General features: G+C 41.0%; 1 protein-coding gene across 3 annotated transcripts; it reads right to left on the minus strand.

The window, feature by feature from the left end:
• Positions 1-1,215: 1,215 nt before the first annotated feature.
• dmrt2b (doublesex and mab-3 related transcription factor 2b) lies at positions 1,216-10,472 on the minus strand. 3 transcript variants are annotated; one of them, XM_065955650.1, is made up of 4 exons: positions 7,993-10,471; positions 7,513-7,866; positions 6,271-6,373; positions 1,216-3,856 (listed from the first exon to the last, which is right to left on the minus strand). In XM_065955650.1, exons 2-4 carry the CDS (start codon positions 7,687-7,689, stop codon positions 3,012-3,014), a joined length of 1,125 nt encoding a protein of 374 aa, XP_065811722.1. In that variant the 5' UTR covers positions 7,690-7,866; positions 7,993-10,471; the 3' UTR covers positions 1,216-3,011. The 3 variants fall into 3 exon arrangements, with proteins under 3 accessions (XP_065811722.1, XP_065811721.1, XP_065811720.1); XM_065955649.1 differs by having other exon boundaries at positions 1,217-3,856; positions 7,513-7,914; positions 7,993-10,472; XM_065955648.1 differs by having other exon boundaries at positions 1,217-3,856; positions 7,513-10,472.
• Between the last annotated feature and the right edge of the window lie 16,700 nt (positions 10,473-27,172).

Below are 27,172 nucleotides of genomic sequence, written 5' to 3' on the forward strand. Positions count from 1 at the left end.
TCAACAACAATGCTTTACCGCAGGTTGATTTGGTTTGCACACACTATGCAGGTTGTGCATATCTCCACAGAGGCAGCTGCAAGCACATCTTTAAATATGGCCTCTGCTTTTCCACGTTCATATTTTTATTTTGTTGTTGCAATTTCTGTGTCTGGAAAAATGAGCAGAGCCACAGCCTGTTAGTTATTGGAGCTGCTGTTACCTTATCTGTTGGGCAATTGCCTTTTGGTTTCAGGAGGAATGTATTTATAGATTTAAATTTCTTTCTTTTGAATTTTTATTTTGAGCCTTTATTTAGGACAGTGGATGGATAGAATAGGAAATCGAGAGAGAGAGAGAGAGAGAGAGTGGGGAATGACATGCAGGAAGGGAGCAACAGGTCGGACTTGAACCCAGGCCGTCCACTTTGAGGACTAAAGCCTCTGTACATGGTGGGAAACCTAACTGCCCTCAGGGCCCCATGTACATTTATCTTGATTAGCCCGGCGCTTCTTGTGAGTTTCTCATGCAGTGTGTTTCTTCAAGTCGTATTCTCCTCGCTACACGATTTAAAAAAAAAAAAAACCTTACAAATGTCACTAAAAATATTTCTTGGACTCACCCTCCTCCAGCTTCGCCCCGGAGTAAATCCTCCGTTGACTTTGTTGCAGTGGCATCTTCTTTCCCTGTTAAAATTTTCGAAAAAAAGTGCATACTGGTCCGGTAGCTTGTGTCTTTGTTTTGTGGCAGTTGGGCGTAACGTAGAGCAACGAGGATGGTGACAGGTTGGGGAGACCTTGACCCCCACATGTTGTCTGATTGATTGACATCTGGTTTTAGAAAGACCACTGTCCTGCACTTTGGAAAACTAGAGCCAATCAAATGCGGGACATCGTCTCAATTTGTGGGACATGTGATCAAAATACTGTCCAGTCCCAAACGAAGTGGGACACCTGGTCACAGGTCCAGATGGATTGATATTTATCGTTAGTTTATTCAGAAGGTTTGTGGATGATGTTATGAGGCACTCTTTTAACTTGGACTGGGCCATGATTTGTTAAGTTTAGTTCACATACACACATTATTTTGTCATTCTGTTGTTTGGTTTTGGTTAGTTCAGTTTTATCTCCATTTTCGTATAACTTAAGAGAGATTAATTCCAACTCTAGTTTAGTCCTCTTTTTGTTAATATTGCTTTATTGATTTGAACAGCACTGAGCAGCTCTGTTTAGTTTGCTTCTCTTTGTTTTGTTGCACAAGTCTACTTAGTTTTGTAAAAAAATAACTTCTGCGTAACTAAATCCATCTGCTTTTATGCCACTTCCTCTTTCCCCCACAAGCTGGGGTGTAACAATACTAAGAATATATTTCCTACTTAGTAATAGAGAGAGAACAGAGGCAGGAATATCTTCTTTTCTTCCAGCTCTGTTTCAGCTCTTACAGACACATTTTTATAAAAAAAAATAAATAAATACTTGCTTCTGTAACTGTCACCACCTGCTGCACCTCAGGCTCCTTCTTTGCCTGTTAGTATTTCCTATGATTAAAGAGAGACAGAGAGACTTCTATGCAGCACCTGGTTTGTTTTTGATACCGCAATACCCAGGAGCAGAGCGCAGCTCCGCCGGCAACATCTACACTTTGATTTGGAAAATCAAAGCATAAAGTGAGAAATGGGCACAAGTTCAAACGCTACTTAACTTTTTCATCAACTTTGTTTTATGGATGTGCTGCGTGTACTTCTTCTGCAGGAAAAGAGAACAAAATAAGATTGATGTGAGGAGGTGAAAGCAGAGAGGTTCCATATATTTCCAGCGTATTGCTGACACAAGACGATAAATAAGAAAATACATTATTTAAAGGAAGACTGTGCGACATTGTGCACATAAATATAACAGAAAGCCAGTATATCCTCTGTAAACATCTCTCTGAGTCATGACTCTGACGCTGTCTGTGATGTTGTCTGAGCCGTGTCTACAGCGTGTTTACATGGACGGGACGGCCGGCTCATCCCTTTGAGTATAACAGTTGTTTAAGTGAGGGACTAGAGAAAAGTAGAATAACATACTGTACTCACTGCTTATTGAAATCACAAGTGTTTTTAGATCACCGTCATTCTGTGTAAATTTACATGCAGTGTGAAGCTACGAGCTAACTAAAGAGCGCTACCATTAGCGTGCTAACACAACAATGCAGCTCGAGACAAGGACAGCTGCTTGCGCTTAGCCCTTAGCGCTTAATTATGGTGCGTTCTCGATGATAGGTGTGACGCTGTAGGAGAGCGGAGGCTTCAGCATGGCGGAGGAGCGGTTTGTTTTGGTTTCACGCTGGTGCTCGAGGGCGACACCTACTGGATCAAGAAGTCGCACGTTCTTCCTGTAAAGCTCCTGTGAGAAACTCTCAGCTTGTGTCGATTTTTTTTGCGCCCCCTGTTGACAAAGCAGGACTATTGATCTCGCTGCTGATTTGTCTTGTCTAGTACGTGTTGATAATATTTTCTTACCAAAAAAATCACATCCCTCTTTATTTAAAATATTTAGCGTGCAAACTTACAATGACTCTTTTTGAAGGCCGTTTCAGCAGCATGTTGTTAAACGCCTCACCTGACAATGACAATGACAAAGGTGACCTGCATATAAATTAACTACTGTATATAGAAAAGGATAAATCTTCTCCCCGATGGTTTTTTAAAGTCATATCATGAATCAGTATTCATTTCGGTTGCTGTAATCACCAGCTAAAATCTCTTCACAGGAGCTTTGAGTGTTTGTAACCATGCACTTGAAAAACGTAAGTAATAACGTAAAACCATATTTGTACTTGATAAATGTTTTAATAAAAGTTAAAATTATCTGAATATTTCCATGATATATAAGTTTTAAAAAAGAATAATGCACCTGTTGCCACATTTTAGCGTCCAGCCCTCTGCAACAAAGTGTTTTAAGGCCTTTAATACAACTTGTGATTTTCATATTTACTCTCTCAACATCAGTTCTACGTCAAGGTGCACTAAACTGCTTCCCATTGGCCCGTCAGGCCCTCAGCAGAGCCTCTACCGAGAAAGGTAATGGCCTCACAGCAGGAGTCCTGACTGAGCTGCCATGAGGGCTCTTGACAGAGTCGGCATGAGCGCCTGTGTGGTTGGCGGGAGTGTCAGCAGACCAGCATTTAGTCGTCAGGGGTCTGGGATCAAAAGTCCTGCTGGGTGCGGTGACGTCCAGCCCGCCCATGATACCCTGATCTGATCCAGAAATAGAGCGTGTGATGACCGAGGAGCCATTCGAGTTCATTATTTCAGGTGCATTTGAGGCGCTTTTCACGAGGTCTGGACACGACGGAGTGCTGCCGTGATGTCTGAGTCTTCGCTGCGATGGTTCAGGTATCTGCTCTGGTTGCTCTTTTTTCTCGCATCCCTTCCAGCTTCTCTCCCCGTCTTCTCCGTCTCGCGCTTGCTCTGATTTGTGACGTGAAAAGTCACAGTCTGTTGAAGATCTGCTCTTCAGCTGGAAGAACTGATAAAACTGAAAGTCACACTCGTACAGAGGTTTATATTTATACACAGGCACGTAAGTGGACGCCCCTGCAGCGGCGGGGTCCTTGCTGAGAAGGCAGCAGTGCAGGTTAGGCGTGGAGGGTAAGGGTGGAGGGTGCGGCACGGGGACGAGGGCGGAGGACGAGGGGAAGGAGAGGTCGCTCTGCAGCTCCCTCTGCCTCAGCTCTCGCTCCAGCATCACGTTCTCCAGCTCCTTGTCGGCGAACGCTCTCCTCTTCCTCATGCGGGCGCTGATGGAGGGACAGGCGAAGTGCGTCTGCTCCCGCTGCGTCTGCTTCGACCAGCAGGGGGCGTCGTCCTCCGGCGGCCCCGCCTGTTTGAGCCCTGCGTTGAGAGCAAAAGCCGCATGAGGCTGTTTCACTTTAATAACAATTCAGTCGTGAATAATGAAGTTGTCCCGACCGATTAATTGTTGTGTTTGTGGCTGAGTACTTTCTTCTTTATTGTTTTAATGATGCACTTGGTTAGCGGCGTCAGTTTTGCTTTACCGAGAGCACAGAGAGGCTGATGGAGCCATAAAGAAGACAAAGCCTCCAGCACGACTTGACTGCATGCCAGCAGGTATTAATACACATGCACTATGTATTATAATAATGGCCTTTTGATGTGGAATAATGAAGCCACAGTGATCGGGTGGGTAAGTCTGTCTAATAATGACATCCAAGAAAGAGCAGCTGCACTTAGAACGAGAGCATTTAAAAAGATTTAAGAGAATACACCTGTGTGATGAATGTACTTATAACACACACATGTCCTCACAAAGTCAACCCTTTCTTTTCTGCTTACACTTGGTGTTTGGTTAGAGTGGACAACATGTTATGGATACTAATCGAGGTAAAGCTCAAGTGAATGAATGTCCTACAAACATTTGAAAATGATCTGATCAATGTAGATTATCTTTAAGTGAACTTAACTTCTCTAATTCTCTTTAAGACGGTGGTTGTCGACAGGGCGTTGATTGCAAAGCGATTAAGGCCCAAAACAAACGTGTGAATGTTTTTAAATCGCCTGCTATTTTGTCCCTCAAGGCGCATCGTAGTTAATCAGCCTCCCTGTAGTCACCGTGATGGAAAAGAATGACCCTGCTGCGTCTTTGAACGGCTCATTTCAAACTCCCGGACAGCTCTGTTCATGAGTTAAAAAAGTCATATTCACCTCGTGACATCATTACATTTTTTTTTTTTTTGCCGTTCCCTTTTACTTTTCGATGACAAAGAGTTATTGTTTCCGTAGTTAAAGTTGTGACCTTCCATCTACCGGGAGTTCCTTGTCTTATTTCAAAATAAAAGCAAGTTTGTTTTCTAACAGGAAGTCAAGTGTCCTTAGCTTAATATAGACCGATATTAAAAATAAAAAGTCTCACAAAAACTGTTCTTGAATGCAAAATAATGGAATTCCAAACATGTGATTTAAAAATTTGATTAATCACGATTAACTATTGAAATTGATGATTTGACAGCTTTGGCACTGAGAAATCGTTTATCACAACTCATCTTTTGCACGGTGGGACTTTGGTTGGGAACCGTAAGCTTGCCAGTTCAAGTCCCAGTATGGACCGTGTATGGAATTAGGACTGGATACTGGAGAGGTGCCACTTCAGTTCGTGGGCACTGAACCCTCAAATGCTCAGGCCGCTGTGTGTGTGTGTGTGTGTGTGTGTGTGTGTGTGTGTGTGTGTGTGTGTGTGTGTGTGTGTGTGTGTGTGTGTGTGTGTGTGTGTGTGTGTGTGTGTGTGTGTGTGTGTGTGTGTGTCTCCACACTCAGGACCACTCATGACACGCACTAATGGAGCGATGTCTATTTGCGCATGTGCTTGTATTTATGGCCCATCTATTTGTGTGTGTGTGTGTGTGTGTGTGTGTAACAGTTCTCTAAATAACAGAGTGAAAAGTTGGATTTTCCTCGGCAATAACTAAAGAATATATAGTAATAAAAAAAGTGTGACCAGTCATTAAGCCGTCGATATCTTCACTTTCACGTTCTAAAAATAATAATGAAAATAAATAAATAATAATAGAAAACTTTGATCTTTACATTTTTCTATTTTCTATCTCGTATAAATGAAGTATATATAGTATATATAATATGATGTTGTATATATTGTTATTGTAACATTTCTATTTAAAGGTGCACTCTGGAGTTTTGGTAGAGACATTTGAAGAAGTGGAGAAGTGTACAGACTCTGTGGTATAGCTTCATAACTCAAACTGTCCTCAGAGGAAAATGTGGTCCCTGTAACACTGTTTGAAGATAAAACGCTACGTGAGAAGTTATGGTGGTGGGTCCACAACAGTGAAACTGTAACTCTCCTGGTAGCATTTTCACTCCAAACAGTGTTCAGGGACCCATTTTTTACTCTGAGTAAAGTTTGTGTATTTAGTTCAGAAAATATAGCATAGAATTGTCTCACTTCTCCAACTTTCAAATTTCACTAACAAAAACCTCATAGTGCACCTTTAAACTTTATAATAATAGTTAATAATACTTGTAGTTTTTGATTTTTGTTCACATGTGCAATCGTATTATTTTTCATTTGAACATTTCTTTTAGAATAAATCATCACAAACACCAGTCTGAACTAAGCTCTCAGTGCACACAGAGTTAAACAGGAAGTGATCCTGCATGAATTCTGATGAACTCAATGAATTTAAAGCAAAAACAAAAAAAAAGAGAAACGGTAAGCCCTTTCTCTCCCCAGCAGACAGTTAATGAGGGAGGAGAAGCGAAGTCATCTTTACCCTGCAGGAGGCTCTTAGTCAGGCTGCTCGGCTCGGCTGCTCGGCTGTAACGCTGATACGCCGTCCTCCTCAACGGCGCTGCACACCTGACTCCCCTCTTACCCTGCAGGAAACACGGGAACAGGAGTCACACATTCAGACACAAGCATATTATTACTGAGTCTGTGACCCGAGGGTAATTAAAGAGAATTAAAACATTACGTAAGAGGCGTGTGTAATGTAATGTTGAAGAATGAGAGATGTTGACCCTGCAGAAATATTACAGCAACTAAATGTACTGGCTGTCAGTTTGTATAGAGACCTGTTTGAACACCTAAATAATAATAATAATAATAACACTAATACATAAGACTTTTAAAGCAGTTCTCAAAGATGCTTAACAAAGAATAACAACCTTGTGGTTTTTCTCTATTTGCTATTTTAGTTTATTTTCTTTTATATTCAGTCACAAAATTCTCCTGTAATACGAACTGAAATATGCTTCATTGATAAAACTTTTTATTAAACAATTTCACATTCATCCTTTTGTATTACACGCAGACAGAACACAGATTAAAATAGATTTTATAAGTGCAAATCAAACACAATTTAAAAACATTCTCTAGAGGGATGTTCAAAGTTGAATTTCCCTATTTTCTTTATATTCTTTGTGTTTGTGATTTTCTTATTTAATCAAATTTAATCCAATTCATTCTTTGAAATGAAACCTAAACCCTTCTCCAAAGTAAGTACAAACCATCAAATACTGAGTCAGTTTGTACCTTTACAAACAATTATTATTTTGAATGTAAATGTGAAAACATTGTGTAAGCTTTAGCCTACTTCTTCACCCTATTTTAAAAAAAAACAATCCAGCTTCCTTCAGTTCTTTCTGTTTCAGGCCATGAGAAGGTTACACATGTTGAAGATTTGAATAATGAGAAAAAATTGCAAATTTAACTTTGCATGTTTTATTTTTCAGTGTAAATCTTGTAAAAGTGTAAATATTCATCTGACATATCCTTCATACTGCAGCTCAAGAAAATCCTTTAGCCTCTGTAGTCCTTTATAATTTACATATTTTACTTTATGCAGTGTTTAATTATTATTTAAAAAAAACATGTGTCCCTCTGCAGTCCCATTTGGCCCTGCATGTTCATATTGTGCTCTGCCATCTCTGGATATTCAGCGGTCAGAGGTCGTTTATCTCAGATTAGTCGCGCCCCCCTCCCCCCCACTGACCTGCCCCAGTGCTCTCCTCACCTCCGCGGCTTGCTGCCTCCTCAGCGCGACCTGCGCAGCCATGACGCGCTGCCGCTCCACCACCAGCAGGCAGCAGGCGCAGCGACAGTCCCTCCACCGGCAGAAGCGTTTGTGGCCTTTCAGGCACGACACCACGCCGTGGTTCCGACAGCGCGCGCATTTGGGGCTCCGGGTCATCTTGTGTGGCTTCTGCTGATGGCGCTCTGAAGACAGGGTCACTTTATCCTCCCCTCGTTCCCCGCGGCAGCCGAGCTGACCAGAGCATCCGTCAGGACTTGTCACGTCAATAACTTCTTCTGATTTGACCACATCAAGTGTCGCCGTGGTGTCCAGCTGCAGGCCTCCTCCTTCCAGCTCAGAGGACATCAATTCCACCTTTTTATCCTCAATGCATCGAGCAGACTTCACGCAAAAGGATGCAAATAATTTTACTCAAGATATCATGAATCAAACACGAAACTGGAAGGTAGTTATACTCACTGAAAAATCGGAATCATTAGAAGCCAGGAAGCAGTTTTTGGTGTTGTTTTACGCACGCAATTGAATACAGAGAGAAATTAAGAATAAAGAAATATAATTCAACTAACAGTGCTGAACCTGCAACACAACACAGGCCCTCAGAATAGAACAACTCAGCTTCCATCAGACTCAAATTAAAACATTAAGTTTGTGATTCCAGGCTTGGTGATACCTCTGTGTAACAACTTTGTATAGCACACTAATTCTTATTGAACGCCACGCCGTGAGGTGTACAGTCCTGCCTCCTCCTCCTCCTCCTACTGCTGCGGCTTCATGACAGAGCTTTCAGGGTGGAAACTTTTGCAGCCTACCGCCAGACGTTTGAAATGTTCAGCATCTCTCAGCTGCTCTCTGACGCTGTTTTCAAGGACAAGCCGAGAGTTAGACCGGGCCACAATGCCGAGCTTCTGGCGCGGGATCTTTGGGGAAGCCCGTTTTTGCAGCTTAAGGAACTCCCCTCAGACTATAAAGTCCAATACCTGCCCTGCCCGGCCCTGCACTGCCCACCTTCCGAGAACTTCTCATCTTTCAACTTCGACGTGGGATCTTTGCCAAACCCACAGCGACACTTATTCTTGTTCACTTTAGTCACTTGTTTCCATAAACACGGAATTTGATTTATTTATTTTTTTGGTGCAAAAAATAATTAACATTGAATTACAATTTAAAAAAATAAATACAGGCTAGTAAACAGCAGTACTCCTACAGCCAAAGGACTTAAATAGAATAAGTTATATCAAAAGCATGGAGCTGTTTAGATGATTGTGAGTGCAAATATCTTAAAGTTTAAAATCACACACATCGAGCAGTGTAACCAAGAAATACTGAAGTCCAGTGTGTCTGAATGTAAAACATAATTGTGGATTAAAAAAAGGAGAAATAAAAGTTTGTCAGAAAGTTTTTACTATGTAAATTGAAGCTTGATGACGAATGATAAAAATATACAGCAGCACAGATTGTTAGGAGTGCATCCACCATTTTTTATAAAATTCAAAATAAGAATCATTGTAATAAGAGTTATAATATATACAATGAGAGAGAGGAGAGTGTTGAATCTTTAAAACATACACTTCGGTAATGTGTCCGTGTGCGTGCATGTGTGTGTGTGTGTGAGCTGTGTGTTTAACCAGACTCTTACAATATGGACTAATTACGCACGCGCCTCGGGGAGAGAAGGCTAGAGGGGGGAGAGATAGAAAAGCAGACAGAGAGAGAGAAAGTCACATTTTCATATTACCTCGGAGTAATCTTCACACTCATATTTATTCATAATTCTGTTTAATAATTCAACGATTTAATGGCTCTTGTGATGCTTCTAGTGTCACCATTTCTGCTCCTAAAACGGAATAATCCAAACCATTAAAATACATAAATATTCACTTTGGAGAGCCTGTGTAGAGAAGTGTGTTTGGCATCAGTGTGGAAAAGGGTAACTTATTGTTATAATCAGCTTGTGTTTGATTTTAAACTAATGTCAAGTGAATCATAGTGTGGCCAAAAATGGAAGGATTTTGTTTCTGATACTAATTACAGTGAAAAGTGTTTATTAGAATACAGGTCCAGTGCTGCTGCCCCTGGTTGTCATGTGTAGAGTACATTTAGCATGCAGTGCTTTTTATTTGAAGTTGGTGATTTTCTGCACTTAGCTCCTCAGCAGCACACACTTAATGCTAATGCAGAGAAGTGTGTGAAGAGAAGAGCTGTTTCCTTCAAAGCTGCATTACGATGGTATGAAAAGTGCTCTCCCTACTGGTGCAAATCTGTAATTACACCCAGGGCAGTTCCTCTATAGAACCATACCTTAATGAACTAATTCCCTTCTCATCAGTTTCCTATTATCTGACTTATTATCAGTGTTGATCCTCAGGAATCTAATAATATGGATCTACAGCATCTAAATGTTTGACTAATTATCTCAAATTCTACTTTATGCTTTCAGCCGACAATAATTATCTCTTTATGTATGACTGTACAAAAGGAGCTAATGTGCACATGCTTTCTGCACAGAGCGCTGTGTGTCTATAAAAAGCTGAAGCAATTACTTTAGTAATATGCAAATAGGAAAAATCTTTCAAAGGAAGTGATTTCTGATGCTTTTTATATATTCATCGGCCACATTCTGTCATTGTGAGGCTTATTTACGTTTTTTTTTTTAGAGGTTTTTATTTATACCTACATACATAAATCTTACAATGTGAATATATTGTATCTGAAAAGATCAGCAACCAGTATTCCCTTTATTTGTGAATTACAAGGTTAATGAAAACAGCTGATGCAATTAGAAGTGAGTTAGTGTTGAGCAGAAACGTTTAATTGTTGTTTAAAGTAGTTTGCTCGGTGCGCTGTGTTTTGTGTTTGTGTCGTTCTTTGGTTGGTATCGTCTATTGGACAGACACGGTGCTGTGAAAAGGAATTTCACCATGGGGACAATAAAGTCTAAAGTCTAAAAACATTTATGTTACGTGTCTAAAGACTCTGACTTTCATTGAAGTATAAGCTTTAGATAATGTGTGTTTGCTCCCTCTTGTAGAGTCAAGACTATTCCAGGGAATGGACTCACAGATGATATGCTGGTAAAGTTTCAAAACGGTCTTATGATTTATTGAGTTGGACTAAATTTGTACACAAATCAACTCAATAAGTAAACATGGAGCTTTATTCCAGACAGAATGAATGAACCCTGATTATTTATTTGACTGAATGTGTGTCTTTATCTTTGATGTTGCAAAAGAAACTTGCCGTGATCTGAAAAAAAACATTTTCTTGACTTGATCACACACTAAAATATCATGAACACCACCTTCCCCATCATCATCACAGTCATATCTGTAGCATCTGAGGGGCTCAGCTGGCATTATCTCCTCCACCTTTGGTCTTGATCCTGGAGTCAACCATGAGCAGAAGTGCCCAGCGCGGAGACTTCAGCTCATTAAGGGTTAAAAGTCAGATCTTGAAGGTTTAGGGAGAAGCCAGAGCCAACTGAGGCCTAAAATATGAGCAATAAACTCGTGCAAACAACCATAAAACCAAAAGAAAATCAGTCCTGTGATGTGTTCAATGAAGAATACTGTATAACCGGATGTCTGCCGCAGTTTGGTTTTGGAAGGATTAAAGAGAAATCATCTTCTGATGTCTTTGAATCTATCCACTCTTTTCAACAAGCCCAAGGTAAAATTAAAGAATCAAGACGATCTTTAAATCTCTCTACAGGATATATCAATATTGAACAACGTCATCCTGCAGTATTTATAAAAAGATCATTGGTGGGGGAAAGCAAAGGACCAACACCAGCTGGTTCAATGTGTGGTACCTTTTTGGTTACAAGGTGCTCCTACCTTGAAAGAGAATGTGAGGAAGATGCAGAGGACAGTGCTGCACATTATACTGCAGCCACAGTGACCGTATATGTATCAAAGGGACACACTCAAAGGAAGCAATGTAGTCCATATCAAAGGGAGCTTTCCTCCCGGGACTCAGTACCCAGGAGCGTTGCTAATAACCGCACGGCAAGTGCTTTGACAATACAGAAGAAAACATAACAACCATAAATAAGAACCCAAATCACAACAGAAAATCATGACGACAACGCAAACAATGTCTGAAGATATAGTAAAGTCATTTTATAATTTAATGCAGTACATAACTTATATATTACTCCTTTAAGAATATGAAATGTAAAAAAAAAACTATGATTCAGTAAAAACAAAGGAAACATACAGTTATTTTTACAGTGTTTAATCTTTTAAACCTCCTGATTTCTCAGCAGGAAAATATTGTGTTTATTTTGAAGTAAACCCAACTTCATCAGATAGAAGACAAGATGAGGTTCCACAACTGTTGTTCACTTCTTTGCGCCACTCTGATCAATCACTGCTAGTCTGGTACCTTTGCTAAGAACAGTTAGCATTATTTTCATGCCAACAAGACTTCACATATCAGAAAAAAAAAACATAAACACAGGTTGTGCAAGGTTTGAAGCACACCACAGAAGCTCTCAATTTTCAGTGGAGATCGGTCTACAAATGGGAAAAAAAACAAAACAGAAATTGTTCCTGCTGCTCGGTGCATAATGTTTGGGGTCACGCGTGGTGTTGAGCATTATGTTCATGGGGAAACCAGGTAAGTACTCCTCTTTATTAAAAGCATCATCTCTGCTGCTGCCCGTGTTGGAGTGCATCTCTGAGCCCCCTCGACTCGCCGACAAATTGACTGTCATCAGCAGTGACATGTCGCTCTGGCATTCCCGTCACACGCTCACCTCTTTCCCCGCTCTCTCTCTCTCCTCCACGTCCTGCGGTTGTTCTGAGAGTTGCGCCCTTCTTCTTCCATTTTCAGAGCAGAGATGGAGTTTGACAGACTCCTCTGCTTCCCACCGTTCGGGCCTGCTGCCGGCGTGTCTTTCTCCATCAGCCTCTTCCCCTTTTATGACTGACTGTCTCAATCAACTTTTAAAGGAACAAACAAAACACAAAAAAGGCAGAAAGCGAAGTTGCACTCAAGGACGAGAGCTCCTGGAACCAACTTTTTGTTCTGTGCTGAAGTTTGGAAGAAGAAGAAGAAAAAAAACAGAGGAGTTAGGAGGCAAAACCCTGAGCTGAATGTCAATTAACTTCAAAGAGAGAAAATAAAGAAGACTCTGGGCTATGTTTCACGCTGCTTTTACACAAAAGCTTCAGCACCTTTATCCACCTTCTCCCAAAGAGCCCGAGACACCTGAGCACTTATCAGCGTAAGGCAGGGGCCGTTAAGCTGACAGTTTTTCAGACGGGAGGTTAAACCTGCACCTTAGAGAGTACGTGACTTTGTCAAGCCTGTTAAGACGGAACAAATGCTCGCTTAAATAAATGCACTCATAACCCCATCATATTAGACACAATCAGGTTCTGTTTGGGGATTTTTTTAAATATGCAGCCGCACAGCAGTCAAAGTGTCGCTGTATACAACACAAACACAAACTCTGCTAAAACACGAAAATCACCCACTTTAAATCGTCCCAATAAGATAAAAAAAAAAAAACATATTCAACTTTGGCAGCAGATGAAAAAGATGTGATATGAGCCTCGGGCTTTCCTCTTTATGAGAGCTGCCAAGTGTCGAGCTTTGCTGAAAATGCTGAGAGAAAAAATGTAGCTTTTGTTTTCTTTCCTTTTCGGTTTAGTGGGCTTGTGGTCAAGGAGCGTACCTGAAGGCAGCATTTTGAAGCAAGAGCGCAGTGACCTGGCATTACCATTAGAGTCACTTTTAGTGGGATCCTTTCCAAAAGCCTGCTGAGTGCTCAAAGAACCCTTTTCACAGCATCATCGCTGTATGTTGCGACTTTACTGTGGTATTTTTCTTCCACTTTTTTCCTCTGTATTTCTTCTTTTTTGCCCTCTTACGGGCCCTTTACATCCCTGTTATCTTATTATTACATTCTCATGTGTTATTTAGAATGAACAGATGTAGCATGGATGATGACCAATGGGTCTACTTCAGCACATTTGACGGCCGAAGATCAGTACTTACAGAGTTGAGGGCAAGACTAAATATTGGAGAATTAGTCCAAAAAAAAAATTCTGATTATGGCCAGACATGTTTATTTACACATTCCTTTGACGTTTGACTCGTTATTTTATCGTCAAAATCAGTCAGAGTGAATTAAACTGGACTCGTAAGCTGTAAAGTCTGAGTTTCTAAGGGCTAAAGCGGTGCCACAGGTGTCACACTTTGTCCCTCTTGTCTTCCTTCCATTTTTAGTTTTCCACTTCTCAGAGTTCCCAGCCGTTCTCCACCAGACGTGCCCTCTGTCTTTTCCTTGTCTCTCCATCTACACATCTGTTCTCTGTTTGAATCATCTCATCAGCGTCCTGCCATGCTCCGCCCACTCGCTCACCTTTACGGGACTCTTTCCTTCATTTTGTGTCTAGTTCATTTTCCTCACTCTACCTGGATGCTTTCTGGAAGAATAGCTTTGTGTTTTGCCGGGGGTTTTTTTTTTAAACTACATGTTGGACCTGCCTGCCTGATTCTAGTATATCATCTGTTCATAATACATTGCATCATGTGAGCTTGTGTGCGTCCTACCTTTGTGACTGTTCTTCACATCTTGAAAAATCAAAAAAAGACACACATCCCTGAGTGAGTGCTGGATCCCAAAATGAACATGTTTGAAGAATCAAAAAAGATCAGCACACCAAGGAGCTCCCCTTGGAGGATTTATTAACAACCTGCCAGCTGATTATAAAGTCAGACAGTCGTGTTAATGGACATTCTGAGGCTTTGTTGAGAAGTGAAATACTCTGGCTACAAACAGATGTGTGAAGTAAGTTTCAGTTTGGAATGAGTCACTCACAGTATGAGGGAAGAACATAAGTTTTTGGCTTTTATCTGTGTGTGTTTGTGTGTCTCTCTCTGGTTGAACTTTGGCTATTGCTGTGGCCATGGTTACATATGCATCTCCATGATGTGATGCTTGATGACCTGAAGAAAATCCTTCAGGAGCCAGAAGTTCCCTCCTCACGGTCCATTAGAGGCGACACTTTGTGCTGTTGGCTTCAACATCTCGCTCTGCCCTGAAGTCCATCCTGTCCTTTATTCTTACTGCATTCCTTTCATGCATTTTCTTTGTTTTCTCCCTCTTCTTTCCAGTTCTATTGTCACATTATCATAACTTGATTCAGGTTTAATTGTTAAGTTAAAGAGAGAGAAAATATTGTAAGAAATTATATTTAAGAGCCCCAATTTCATCAAACCATTAAGCTAACTTTAAGTATAAAGAATAATAAAAGGTGGCATTTCACAATAACAGAAGGTCAGCCAGTAAACAAAATAATCCAGATTTATTCTATGGTGCAAATTTGAGTTTTATAAATGAAATGGCTTTGACATTAGTTGAGAATATTTGTGTTCAGTTCATCCTCCATCTGCCGTTTTATTAAATCCTGTGCATTTCGCTCTTGTCAGAATAAATCACAGTACTGCTTAGGTGCTGTTTACTGCGCTCAAATTGACGGAAATGGCACTAATCAAATTTGACGGGTTTGTCACAATCTCATGAGCATAAATGAAGAGCAATGAGGCAGGGAAAATGAACTGACCTAGAGGAAAACGCTCAGTTTGAAACTCGTAGTAAATCATGAAATTCTCCGTTCTCGTGTGTGTTTTGCGATACACCAACAGATCAGACTTCACCCTTAAAGGTGACTTTTTTTTTTTTCCGAGCACAAACAAAGCTCCCCCATGGACCGTCAATGATCAGGAGACATGCAACATCACACAAACTCACACAAACTGGATCAATGTTCTATTTAACACGTCTGGTTTCAGGCCGAATCGATGCAGGACAGGTGATCTCTGACCTGCACACAGCCGCCTGCTATCTCTGCTGGATGAGTTTAACCCTGTCTTTGCAATTTTTATCTCACGCTGATCCTGAAGTCTGCACCCCGGGATGCTTGGTGTCCCTGCGAAGACTATTGATTTTTGTCTTTTTCAGGTTCAGTATAATGAGAGCTTTTAAATAATGCACACACAGCAGCGCCATCTACACATAGCATCTCGTGCCAGCCCTGCCCCTTTATTATTTTTTTTTCTCTTTCCCCACCTCTCTCCCTCTCTCATTATCACCCCCTTCTCTCTCCCCCCCCCCCCCCCTTCCTGTTCACAACAGCAGAGCATCCACAGAGGTAGAGGATGAGGAAGGCTGCCCCTGCCACACTCCCCTTCTTTCCAATCTCAAACCCTCTGATCCATTGTCTTCCTGAGTGGCGTGAGATTCAAAGACGCTCCTTACTCCCAGAGATGATGATGATACCTGCGCTGCAATAACAGCAACGCACTAGCTTCCCCAATTTAAACACTCCCTCCACCTCTCCCGTATCAGATTGGATCGGTTTCTGCAGGTTTATTGGCTCTTTTGTCTCTCAGGATGTCTCGAGCGATCGCAGTGCAGGTGTGCTTTTATGAATGGTAAGCAATATCCCCCCCGAGACACAAAGCCAAGCGCTCCGTGTTGTGTCATTACTGTAGTGTAATGAGAGTCCTGATGAATAAGCGCTCCCTTAAAGAGCATTTCATAAAACACACCTTAGCTAAAAATAAATAAATAAAATGGATTAACTGATTAAACATAACGAGAGTTTTCTTGCTTGCCTTGCACTTTTTTATGCAAGAGAGGTGTCCACTTTTCTACGGTGCTCCATTAGTGCCAAAATTGTTTCTATTCAACCTACAAAAAATATCAGTTTTTCTGTCAAATGCTCACCTGGCAAATCATTTGTCCGTGGAAATGCACATTTGACATGTTCATTCTCTAACGTCTGTGTACTTTCCATAATTTGTATTGTTTCGGTTGTTCTCATGGGTTGTTAGGAATGTCATATTTGACTGTTGTGTTGCCTACATCTCTCTTTAAACACATTTGTATGGGGGTAAGCCAACCAGATTTAGCTATCTTATTAAGATTATTCAAACTTTGGGGCGGACAGGGGTCATCGGTAGCAGAGAGAAGTCCTATGATTCCCCCCTCCCCAGCCTTGATGCTATCTTTTGTTATTGTTTTGATTGAGAGCCCCCTGGTGGCAGAATTAACATACTGTGCCTTTAAGACAGAGATAACACATGCTGTTTACTCAAATCAGGAGGACATTTCTAATCACACCGTCATTCATCAAATCTGGACGTTTTAAATAACAGACAACAAAACGGGATAACATCCATACTGACACATTAGGAAAGACACATTAGCAAAACAACAAGACCATTTAAGTACGCTTAAGTTGAAATGACAAGGACACGTTTCTTTGACAAATGTTCCGTTGCCATAGACGGAGAACATTTTATACATGCCACACATGGGACCTAATTTTATGAAGCCTGACAAAATAAAAATTCCAATCCTATTCAGACGTATCTACTGAAAGGTTCAAAGACATCTACTCTGTGTGTCTTAAAATAGCAAAAGCCGGTCTGGATTTCTCGGTATGCGCGATAAGTTATTTTCTAGTCATGAACTTTTGCTTTCTGTGGAGGTGCTCTGGTCTCTGTCAGATCGAGCGGAGGCCTCTGAAAGATGCTTTGCCATGCAAATCACATCATTATGACAAAATACAAGATTATTCTTGGATGTCTGTCGACACCGGGGAGCTGTATTTAATAGCTTTCTAATGTCGTTTTTTTATTTCTCTGGCGGGATGCACAAACATCACAACTACACAAAATCTAATGAAGATAATCACGGCTCGGCTCAGAACTGGAAACGTCGGCACAACACATCAAAGATATTCACAAACAGATTGCCTTGATGCATTTCTGCTCTGAAGACGTCTTCAGATACTAATTAGAGGATATTAATTGACATTTGGCTTTGAGTTTCTTTTGACGAGGAAGCAGGTAGTGTGAGGAGAGATGGTTTGCACATGAGTGGAGGCTGATTGCGAGCCTACTTTTACACTCTTGTGTGTTGTTATCGTGAATTGGCGTCGGAGGGAAGCAAAGGGTTGAGTTTCTCTGCACATGCAGGGACGACTTCAGCGCCCGCTCTCGCTGCTTCTTCCGCGAAAAGTATGTCCTCGTCTCTGCTCGGCGCTGACTGGCTGTGACAGCTCGGGAGAATGTATGGAGAACAGTCGCTGGGGGTACATTATAGCCGCTCTCACGCTTCACTGTTTCTTCCATTAAATCTACTCATGAATCAAATTAGCCTTCTTTTCCTCGCCTGTCACTTCTTCTTTTTTTTCTTCGAAGCCCAGCGAAAGGAGCCTGCCCCGTGCTGTGGCCCCCGATAAATGCAATGATGGAAGGAATAAATGGAGTTTTACATAAATGGAATAAATAATAATAGCGGTGATATTTGGTGGAGGGAAGTGCAGCCTAATCAGCGTCTACTGTTGCCGCCGCGGAAGGCATTAGCATACAGAAATATGCTTTTCCACTTTATTGGGTCCTAATTGTTGATTTCTCTGACTGGATGGCTGCTTCCCCCCTGGATAATGATGCCATACCATCCTCCATATGGGAAGAGAAAGTGAGAGATAGAGCCAGAATGGAAAACTCCACACCCCCCCCCCCCCCACTGTTTTTTGACAGCTCAAAAAAACAACGTGTATCCCGTCTCCAGAGAGCGAGCAGGAGAGGGGAGAGACGAAATTGAATAAATATGGTGTAAGACGAAGAGGATTGGACATCACAGGTTTTTACTTTGAAGCTGGAATTCTTCCAACTTCAAAAGAAATGAGGTAATAAATATATGATAGGTGTCAACTGAGTCAAAACAACGCTGTATGCACTCCTGCAACAAAGAGAGCCAACTGAGGCTTTAATGCATCTTTTATAGGATTCAGTCTAAAGATTCTCTTTACCTCTTATCCCGAGCTCCCGTCTTTGTCTAGAGATGTTATGAACCGTGTTTGAGGTCCAACTGATTTTCAACTTTTTTTCATGTCAACAATGAAGCAGTCTGGCTGATTACTTCTCTCTCTATAACTTAAAGCTCTTGTGAGGAACTTTGGGTTTGTGTCAATTTGAGCGGCCCCTGGCGATAAAGCCATCCATATTATCTCTGCTGATTTTGTCCGGACATACCTAAGTACAATTTTTAACAATTAAACCTCATGACTATTTTATATCCACACTTTTAATCTCTGGCCTAAAAAAATTCAACATGTTTGTTTCTGCAGCGCGCTGTTGATCGCCTCGTCTGACACCTACCCCGCCGCAGCCGTTTTAGGCATTAGAGATTATTATATAGAAACAGTCAACCTTTATGCTGATGGTTTTTCTTAGGTAATAAAGGTGGCATCAAAATTGATTTCAGCCTGTTTTTATGACCAGCTGAAAACTCATCACAGGAGCTTTAAGTGGTTCCTGCATGAAGCAACAAATCTGAGAGAAGTCAACTTTGACAAGGTGTCATTACTGTCCATTACTTTGAAGACACATTACCCAAAGTTCAATACAAGCTAGAAAAAAAATGTAGTTGAGCAACTCTGAGGTGCAGGGGTTGTTGAGATTCATGCCACATTACCCCACATTGAACTGTCCTCTGCACCGGCAGTCTGCCCTACCTGCAAAAGTCAAACACAGGCCTGCAAAGCAAGACTGCAGATTATATTATGATTAGGAGTTAAATAAGTGCTTTGTAATGTTGGGCTTACTTGGAAAAAGTTTGCACGATGCATAAAAGCAGAAAAATCATCTATTTTTCTCTAATCAAAGGAATGCACACAAACAGCTGTGTTTGGGTCAGTTATATCTAAACTGAGGTTTTTCCTATAAGAATGAGTATGAATTGGATCAGTTAACTAATTAATACTAATGTACACTTTCACACTCTGCCATCACTGTGTGAATGGGTGAATGTGACATGCGATGTAAAAAGCACTTCGAGTCAGAAACTGGGATGCACCAATGCATCATTTCACATCGGTACTGGTCGATTCTCGCCATTCTGACAGACGTTGGACATCAGTAGTGGATGTCTATCTGTTTTGATGTATCAATTTAATTATGGCCTCTAGTACATCAAACTACTGATGAGAGAAAATGTTTGAATTATTGGAGTCTCACACCAAACGAAGTAATGAAAAAGAAAAAAACAATCAGCTGAATTTTTATATTAAGCATTGGTATTGGCCATGATTTCCACAATCAGTGCATCTTTAGTCAGAAGACTTTTAAAGCGTTATACCAACTCAAGTCAATTTACAACCTTTATTAATCCCAATGGAAATTCTGGAGCCACTGAGATCTCTGTAAGATGTTAAAACATTTTACAGCAAACTAAACTGAGAGTGAGGTGGTGCAACAACCAGCTGGAGTGATGCGTCGTAGTCAAAGAGTGACTGAAACGAGGCTGAATGAAAAACATGGTGCAGGGAAAAGCGGGTCATTAGCAGTTTATAGCTGTATGCTATATCTCACATTTGCCTCAAAGCTAAAATGTTTGCTGCTTTTTCTTCCCGCTCCCGTGACCCTCCCCTTACCTCATGTACGTGGCCGGGCAGTCAGGGGCCTTTTGATGGATCCTGGTTTAAAGACGTCAAATCTCTTGCTGAGAGTTGGATTATGTGGGATGATCCAGGTTCTGAAAAATAAAAAGGAACTGTATTTCATCAGTTTCATAATGTTTGAAGTAGTGCAGTCGAACTGTATTGATCTTTCAGGACTCTTAAACCCCCTTAAAAGTGAATACTTCAATCAAAAGGTGAAGATCAAACACTTCATTTTTCACTTGATGAGATTTATATTCCATACTTGTTCCTACTGGCTCAGTTCTCACACAATCATTTGGTTGCATTGAATTCTATATTAATCCAAAATAATAAAATAACTTGTCAATGTCTTGCCAATGTTTATTTTTAATAAAGTGACAAATCAGCCCTGCAAGTGACTTTATGAATGACTTCAATGCAGGCTGTTAACAAATTAAGACATTCATTTTTTTGGAACTGTGTGTCTGAAAATGACCTTTTACCTCCTCAGAACTGGAAAAGGTTAACTCTTAACAGGCAGTCATACATCACAACACAACAAATGTGTCGTCATTGTATTCAAACGAAGCCTTATGAGCTGCGGCTGCAGAGTGAACCTTCAGTGATTTAAAATATTCCTGCTGTGAGCCGAGTAAAAAAAAAAACATATATCGCACCTGTGTAGGTCTGCTAATCTATCACACAGACATTAGCATTTAAATAAAGTATTACAGCGCGGCTCAGGGAGATAAAATAGTTGATAGATGTCGTTTATTTTTATCAGGAACACAGCAGGAAGGAAAGGGTACTCAGGAGGGACGGGACAGGCTGTTTTCAGTGACAGTTTGCGTGTGTGTGTGCATGTGTGAACCCGCGTGTGTGTGTGATGGTTTGTAATTCTTTTGCGGACTGTTTAGCACCTTATCTCGGTACGTCTGCCCCAAAAAGCCGTAGATAACACTTTGACTTAATCCCCATACCACCCTATTTACATCAATCAAGTTAGTTAAAGGCTTTATATGCATATATTATATTTTTTGATCCAGCAGATGTCGCCCTTGAGCACCAGCATGAAACCAAAACAACTCGCGCTGCATTGTTGTGTTAGCATGCTAATGCTAGCGATCTTTATTATGCTGGTATCTTCACACTGCATGTAAATTTACCTGAAATGAGCGTGATCTAGAAACACAGTTAAGCAGTGAGTACAGTATGTTATTCTTCTTTTCTCTAGTCCCTCAATTAAACAACTTTTATACCTGAGGGGCGGAGTCAGTCGGCCGGCCGTCCCGGCGATGTAAACAAAGTGAAGATAGGACTCTGAAAACTCTGAAAACATCACAGACAGTGGGACTCGGGTGTTACACCCATTGTAGACAGTCATGACTCACAGAGTTATTTTCAGAGGATATACTATAGAGGATTTATATTATATTTAAGTGTGAAAAGTCGCATATAAAGCCTTTAATATACATGAGCTTTAGGTTTGGTTAACCACAATTTAATTTTCAGTCAGTGTGTGTACACTTATATCTATTTAACTGTAATTAAAGCCTGTCATACACAGTATGATTGTATCAAATTTTAAGGTGCAATGTCAGCTCACACTTAACTGTAATCATCCCAAATCAGCAGAAAGAAGTCTGGAAACTGTTTTATGATCTGTTCACCTTGTCTCACTTCATCACCGCCTTTATGACGACGGCCTTGATGATGGTAAAGACAATGGTTTTGTTTGATAACGACAATTTGAAGAACTGCCGTCAATGTTGTGCTTTGCCTCTCGTAACCTGTGGCCCAGTAAATAGTTGACTTTATTCTTGTATCTTTTATCATGTTCCCTTATAAGTTGAATTCATTGACTATTCATGTGCATACGTCTTGTAAATATTTAACAGGGAGAGTTAAACTAAAGGGTTGCCCTGGGAGGGAGGAAATCTGACAGAGTACAAATATGCACAGCTGCAATTTAGTTTATTGTTTTGTTCAATGTACAGTGTTCATGTGAGAAATTACATACTAATAGCTCGTCAGTGTTTCATGTATATGTAATGAAGAATTTATGAGCTAATGTTGCCTCAGCAGTGAGAGTGGATCAACCGATTCTTCAGTCTAGATCCCATCACGGGCTTTCTGTTTCATCTTTAAAGTGCAAAGGGAGGAAAAAAAAAAAAAAAGAACAAAAAGCGATACAAAATAAGGCGAGAGCTGTAAAACTGAGAGAGAAGCCGAGTATGGGTAATCCATGGGGGACATAAATGATAAGAATTGTGAGATGAAGGGGTTTGAGAATGAGGCTGGTGGATGGACGGCTCGATGAGGGAGCTTTAATAGACTTCTAATAACTTGGACAAGTTGGTGCTGCTGGAATATGGATGAGAGGGGAACTGCTGCTCATGTATTGATACAATCTGAGAGTCCTCTTGAATCTACAGTAGATGGTGTGTCATGTTCTCCGTAAAAGAAAGCTCATTTTAAAGTTTTGATTGTATTTGTTGACTCTTTCGAAGCCTGCTGACCCAAACAGGTGCTCCGAAGTAATGCTAAAGCTAATGGCTTGCTAGTAGGAAAGTAAAGCGCTCAGAATTATCTCAATATAGCATCCATTGACCCTTATGTTCTTTTTTTAGCTTGGTTCTTCTTTGGTAAATTAAGTGGTACAAACTACCCTCTCTGTGTAGCGAAGTACTGCCTAGCTTCTGGGCTAGCACTCTGGCTAGTCTCTCCTTGAAGGGGCTGGGCTGAGCTGAGCTAGCATCTCCTGCGGCTAATATTGACGCCCAACCACCACCAACGGACTCATGTCTGCAACCACTGCCGTCTTCATCATGCACAGCTTGCTCCGACGTCTACCTCAGCAGCAAGGAAGTGTGGACAACAGGAATGCAAGGTATACAAAGGAGAAATCCTGCCTTCATATTATCCCATATGCTCTTTTGTAACGCGTCTCCAGATAACACGTGCTATACCAATAATGATTGATTGATATTCTTACTATTGTCGTAAGAACCTTGAACAACCCTGTCTCAAAAAAGCACAAACTATCCTTTTAACTCTGTAGGCATCATAAAATGGGCTAAACTAGCTTTCATTGGTTAAACAAAACTGAACATTTCCATTGGCGTCAAAGTGAGACGAGGTGAACAGATCTGCATGAATCAGCACCGCAGCAGATTGAGTTCTTCTGCCTCGTCATATCACAGTCTGTTGACATTTTCTCTTCCATTCAGCAGCCGTATCTCACACCAGGCTCCGTTATGTGTGGACCACAGGAAGAATAGCTGAGCTCTGGGGTAACTGCTAATGGGGATCCTAACAAGCAAACAAATGTGTTTACTTCATGGACCATCGTTAGTTTAGTACATTTCTCTGTCCAAGTGTGCAGTTCTGTGTCTTTTAATCACTTTCCTCCATTTGTGATTCTCTCTCTTCCCACAGTTAACGGACCAACGTCAAATTAAACAGACTTCTTTGCGCAGATTGTTAATATTACAGTAAATCCACTAATTTCTGTGTTTAGAGTTGCGCCCCAAGCAACCATCTGATTTTTTTGGTAATGATTTGGTCTGGCAACAACCGGAATCTAACGAGGGTTAGCAGACAATTGCTTTGCGTAATTGGCCAATCAGAATGAAGTATTTCACACAGCTGTGTATTTAAAAAAAAGAATAAACCCCACCCATATTCTAGTAGAAATTGTTATAAAACCATTTGAGGGATTAAACCGTAAATTATACTACCGAGGATGAAATTAACCCAAAGAAGGGAGACTGAAACAGCAACCAAATAATTGCAATTTCAATCGAAAAGCCTCATTGTGCATCTTTTTCACAACATCCATCAGCAAACTGATGTTTTAAAGGCGAGTCTCTGTACTAAACAAGACTCTACAGAGACAATAACGCTGAAACTTTAAAGAAACCGGAGGAGAGGGCTCTAATGCCACATGCTTGGAAAGACTCCTGTCAAGCGCAAATCAATGAGTGGAAATGGAAATGTCGATACATTTGTTTCAGCCAGTTTCACAACAAGACCACGTAAGTAAAAACTGATAAAAGGTACTGATTGTGTGCACCACCATGAAGCTGTGATCTCCCCAGATGTGTGTTTATGTCTTCAGACTCAGGCCAGATACGTCTGTAACTTGAATGACCTTTCCACGGCAACTTCCTGTGACAGTGCAAAGTAAAATGGGTTTGCAGCAAAAGTGAGAGGGAGGTAAACATGGGACAGGAGGGTGGTACGGACATGAGGAGAGGGAAATAGTTTGTATTTCGTTGTCTATTTTGTTTGTGTGTGAAAAAGGGGAAATCAGAAAACTATGCGTAAATGACTTCATCATGCATGTTAGAGGGACATCCATGACTCCTTGTACCAGCATCGTGTTTGTGCACAGTGACTCATTTTCCACTTCAGCAGTGGGTCATGTTCAACGCAGCACCCCCACAGGCATGATCCAACACACACATGCACACAGACATAATCCACAAACACACACACACAGAATACACTACTTAAAGTCTCAAACAAGTTGTTTGGGAAAAATAGTGAATAAAACTGCTGAGTTACTGGAGAAGGAAAGAAAAATGAGTTGTTTTCCAGAAAGCTATTATTTCAGTGCTGAGCGTGAGATTGCCTCTGACTTTGATCTATGAGACAAAGCGCCGACGCACTTACTTTGAGATGCGATATCCCCGGGGGCATTTATGACCAGCGTGCTGTCACTTGTATATTAAATCAGTTGTTGCCTTGTAGGTGCTGTAAGTCCAATAGAAGCTTTTGGTATAGTCGTATTTTGTCTGCAGACTTTTTATATTTATGCAGTTGTTTGTCGGGAAAGCCTTGTTAGTTTATTTTTCATCTGAAGCCAAAGATGAAAAAAATCACAATGTGTATAATGGTAATTGAGACATCTCTGTTTCAGGGATGAACACACGTCCATGAAAACTGACGTACTAATAAGAAACTAGGCAAACCAGTAGGTGCAGGAAAATCACTAACCTGCAAAAGAGGCTTTATATTGGACAGTAGGTTTATTTACAGGTTTAGTGTGCAGCAACTAAATAAGTACACCCGATTTTCAGATGTGTGTGTTAAAAGCTTACCTGATGGGTGTTATTAGTTGCCATTGAAGCAAAGATGTAAAGTTGTAGAGCACTACTCTTCCTCCTACTCAGCTCAACACACTGTTATCATCTATCTGTAAGGTGGAATGACTCATAATTATATAAAGGCAACAGTGTCTGGTGGCTGCAGTTATTATTAGTAGGGCAAAGCGTAGGAGAAAGTCACATTATGTAGCATAAAAAGCCAGAAAATCAAGTTAAGGAGGATGATAGGATGGCCTGTTGTTTTAACCTATAGGAGCTCGAGGCTCATGTCCCATGTAAGACCAACAGTGGAGGATGAGTGACAGGGACAAACCTGACTTCTCTTTCTTATATTTTCCCTGAAGTCATGTATTCAAACTAAAACTGTGATATTTTTCCTGGCAAACTGCAACCTTTACACATTCAGTATTTTAATACCATGGCAGCACAACTTGAGAAATTAAAATAATATTTTGCATGAGCCTGAGCAAGTTATTCAAATAATATAAATAACAATTCCTATAACACATTAGGTTTAATCCAAATGATCTGATTGAACAAAAGGCTTTAATAAGTGTTGATATAGAGAATATCACTGAGATTTGTCATTGCTATATCATTCCACCTCAGCCAGTTGTCCTGAAATGATTAAAGAACATTAAAGCAGAGCGAGTTTGTCTTTATTTATCAACCTGGTGCCTCAGAATCACACAACGCACCAAGTAGCCAGTGTGTGGTAACCACAGCGACAAATATAAGAGTGAAGTGAATTGTTTGGGTTGCTTGGCAACAGTCTGGTTTTACAAGCTAGGTGAGTTGGTGAAGCAAAAACCGATCTGTGTTTGGTTGTCACTTAATTATACTTTTTTCATCTGGTAGAAGTGTTTTATTAAAACAATATCACACTAAAAGTTGTAGTTGTACTGTAGTTGTGCTGAGTTGTATGAACATCGACATCGACGAGGGATCACTGAGGGATCGGACAGCCATTCCTGTACCTAATGCATGACCCACTACTTTGCTCAAGACCTAATATAAATATACACACTGGTCATACAACCATTTATATTTTATCTCTACCGCCCCCTTCCCTCTGTGTGTCTTTTAAATGCTAATTTAACAGGAGGCCTGTTGTCTCCTCTGAACCAGAGTCCATTTGGATTTTGATTGGTTCATTTGACAGTATGTTGTGGGGGTACCCCATCACAGTTAGCCATTGTTGGGTGACTAAATAAAACATTTGTCGTGGTGGGGGTTGACAGGGGGTTGACAGGGGGTTAGCTGTTTGGGGGTCAGGAAGGAAGAATGAGGTGCCATTATTTTATATGCAGATTGGGGGGGGTTGGGCCGGTTTGCAGAGGGATGCTTTGTTGCAGTTGCCAAAAAAACAGCATAGGGCACATTTGCATCAACAGGATTCAAAAACATATGCAAGTACACACACACACACACACACACACACAGACAGAGACCTATAACATGCCCAGAGTCATTCTACTCATTCACTTTGTTCACTTCCTCCCCTGCTTCCTCTCTGTCCTCCTTTCATCTCCCCCTCACTACCTTCTACAACAACAACAACAGCCGTCTAAAATTGTATGTATGTGTGTTGTGTCCAGCGTTTAGCCAGAGTAACAAGGCACTAATAATGGTTTCCACTCAGGCCTGTCTGACAGCATTGTTATTAACCCCCTCCTCTCAATTACCAGCCACCCTTCGAAGGGGTGTGTACACTCTGACATGCACAGACACACACAAACATGAATATTCACTCATGCAGGCACAAATGCAATCAAGACACAAGGAGATGGGAATATTTCAGAAAGAGAAATTGGGATCGGAGAGTAATCGCTGTCCAACAAAGTCAGATGTGACGACAGAGGATCGTCCTCCGTTCTGTCCGCTGAGCGTGATCCTGAGCCGGGTGGCAGGATAGATGGGAAATTATGCAGATGAGGTTCAGGCAGCATTTCCTGATGACTGACAGGTCCCCTAACTGGCAATTAGCATGTGTGTGTTTCCCATTGGCCACAGATATGTGACTGTCTGGTGTCAAGGGAAATGGATATTCCCTCCTGGCTCTCAGGCGTTTACTCACATCTC

This window comes from Labrus bergylta, chromosome 6 (genome assembly GCF_963930695.1).
Source record: "Labrus bergylta chromosome 6, fLabBer1.1, whole genome shotgun sequence".
Lineage (NCBI taxonomy): Eukaryota > Metazoa > Chordata > Actinopteri > Labriformes > Labridae > Labrus > Labrus bergylta.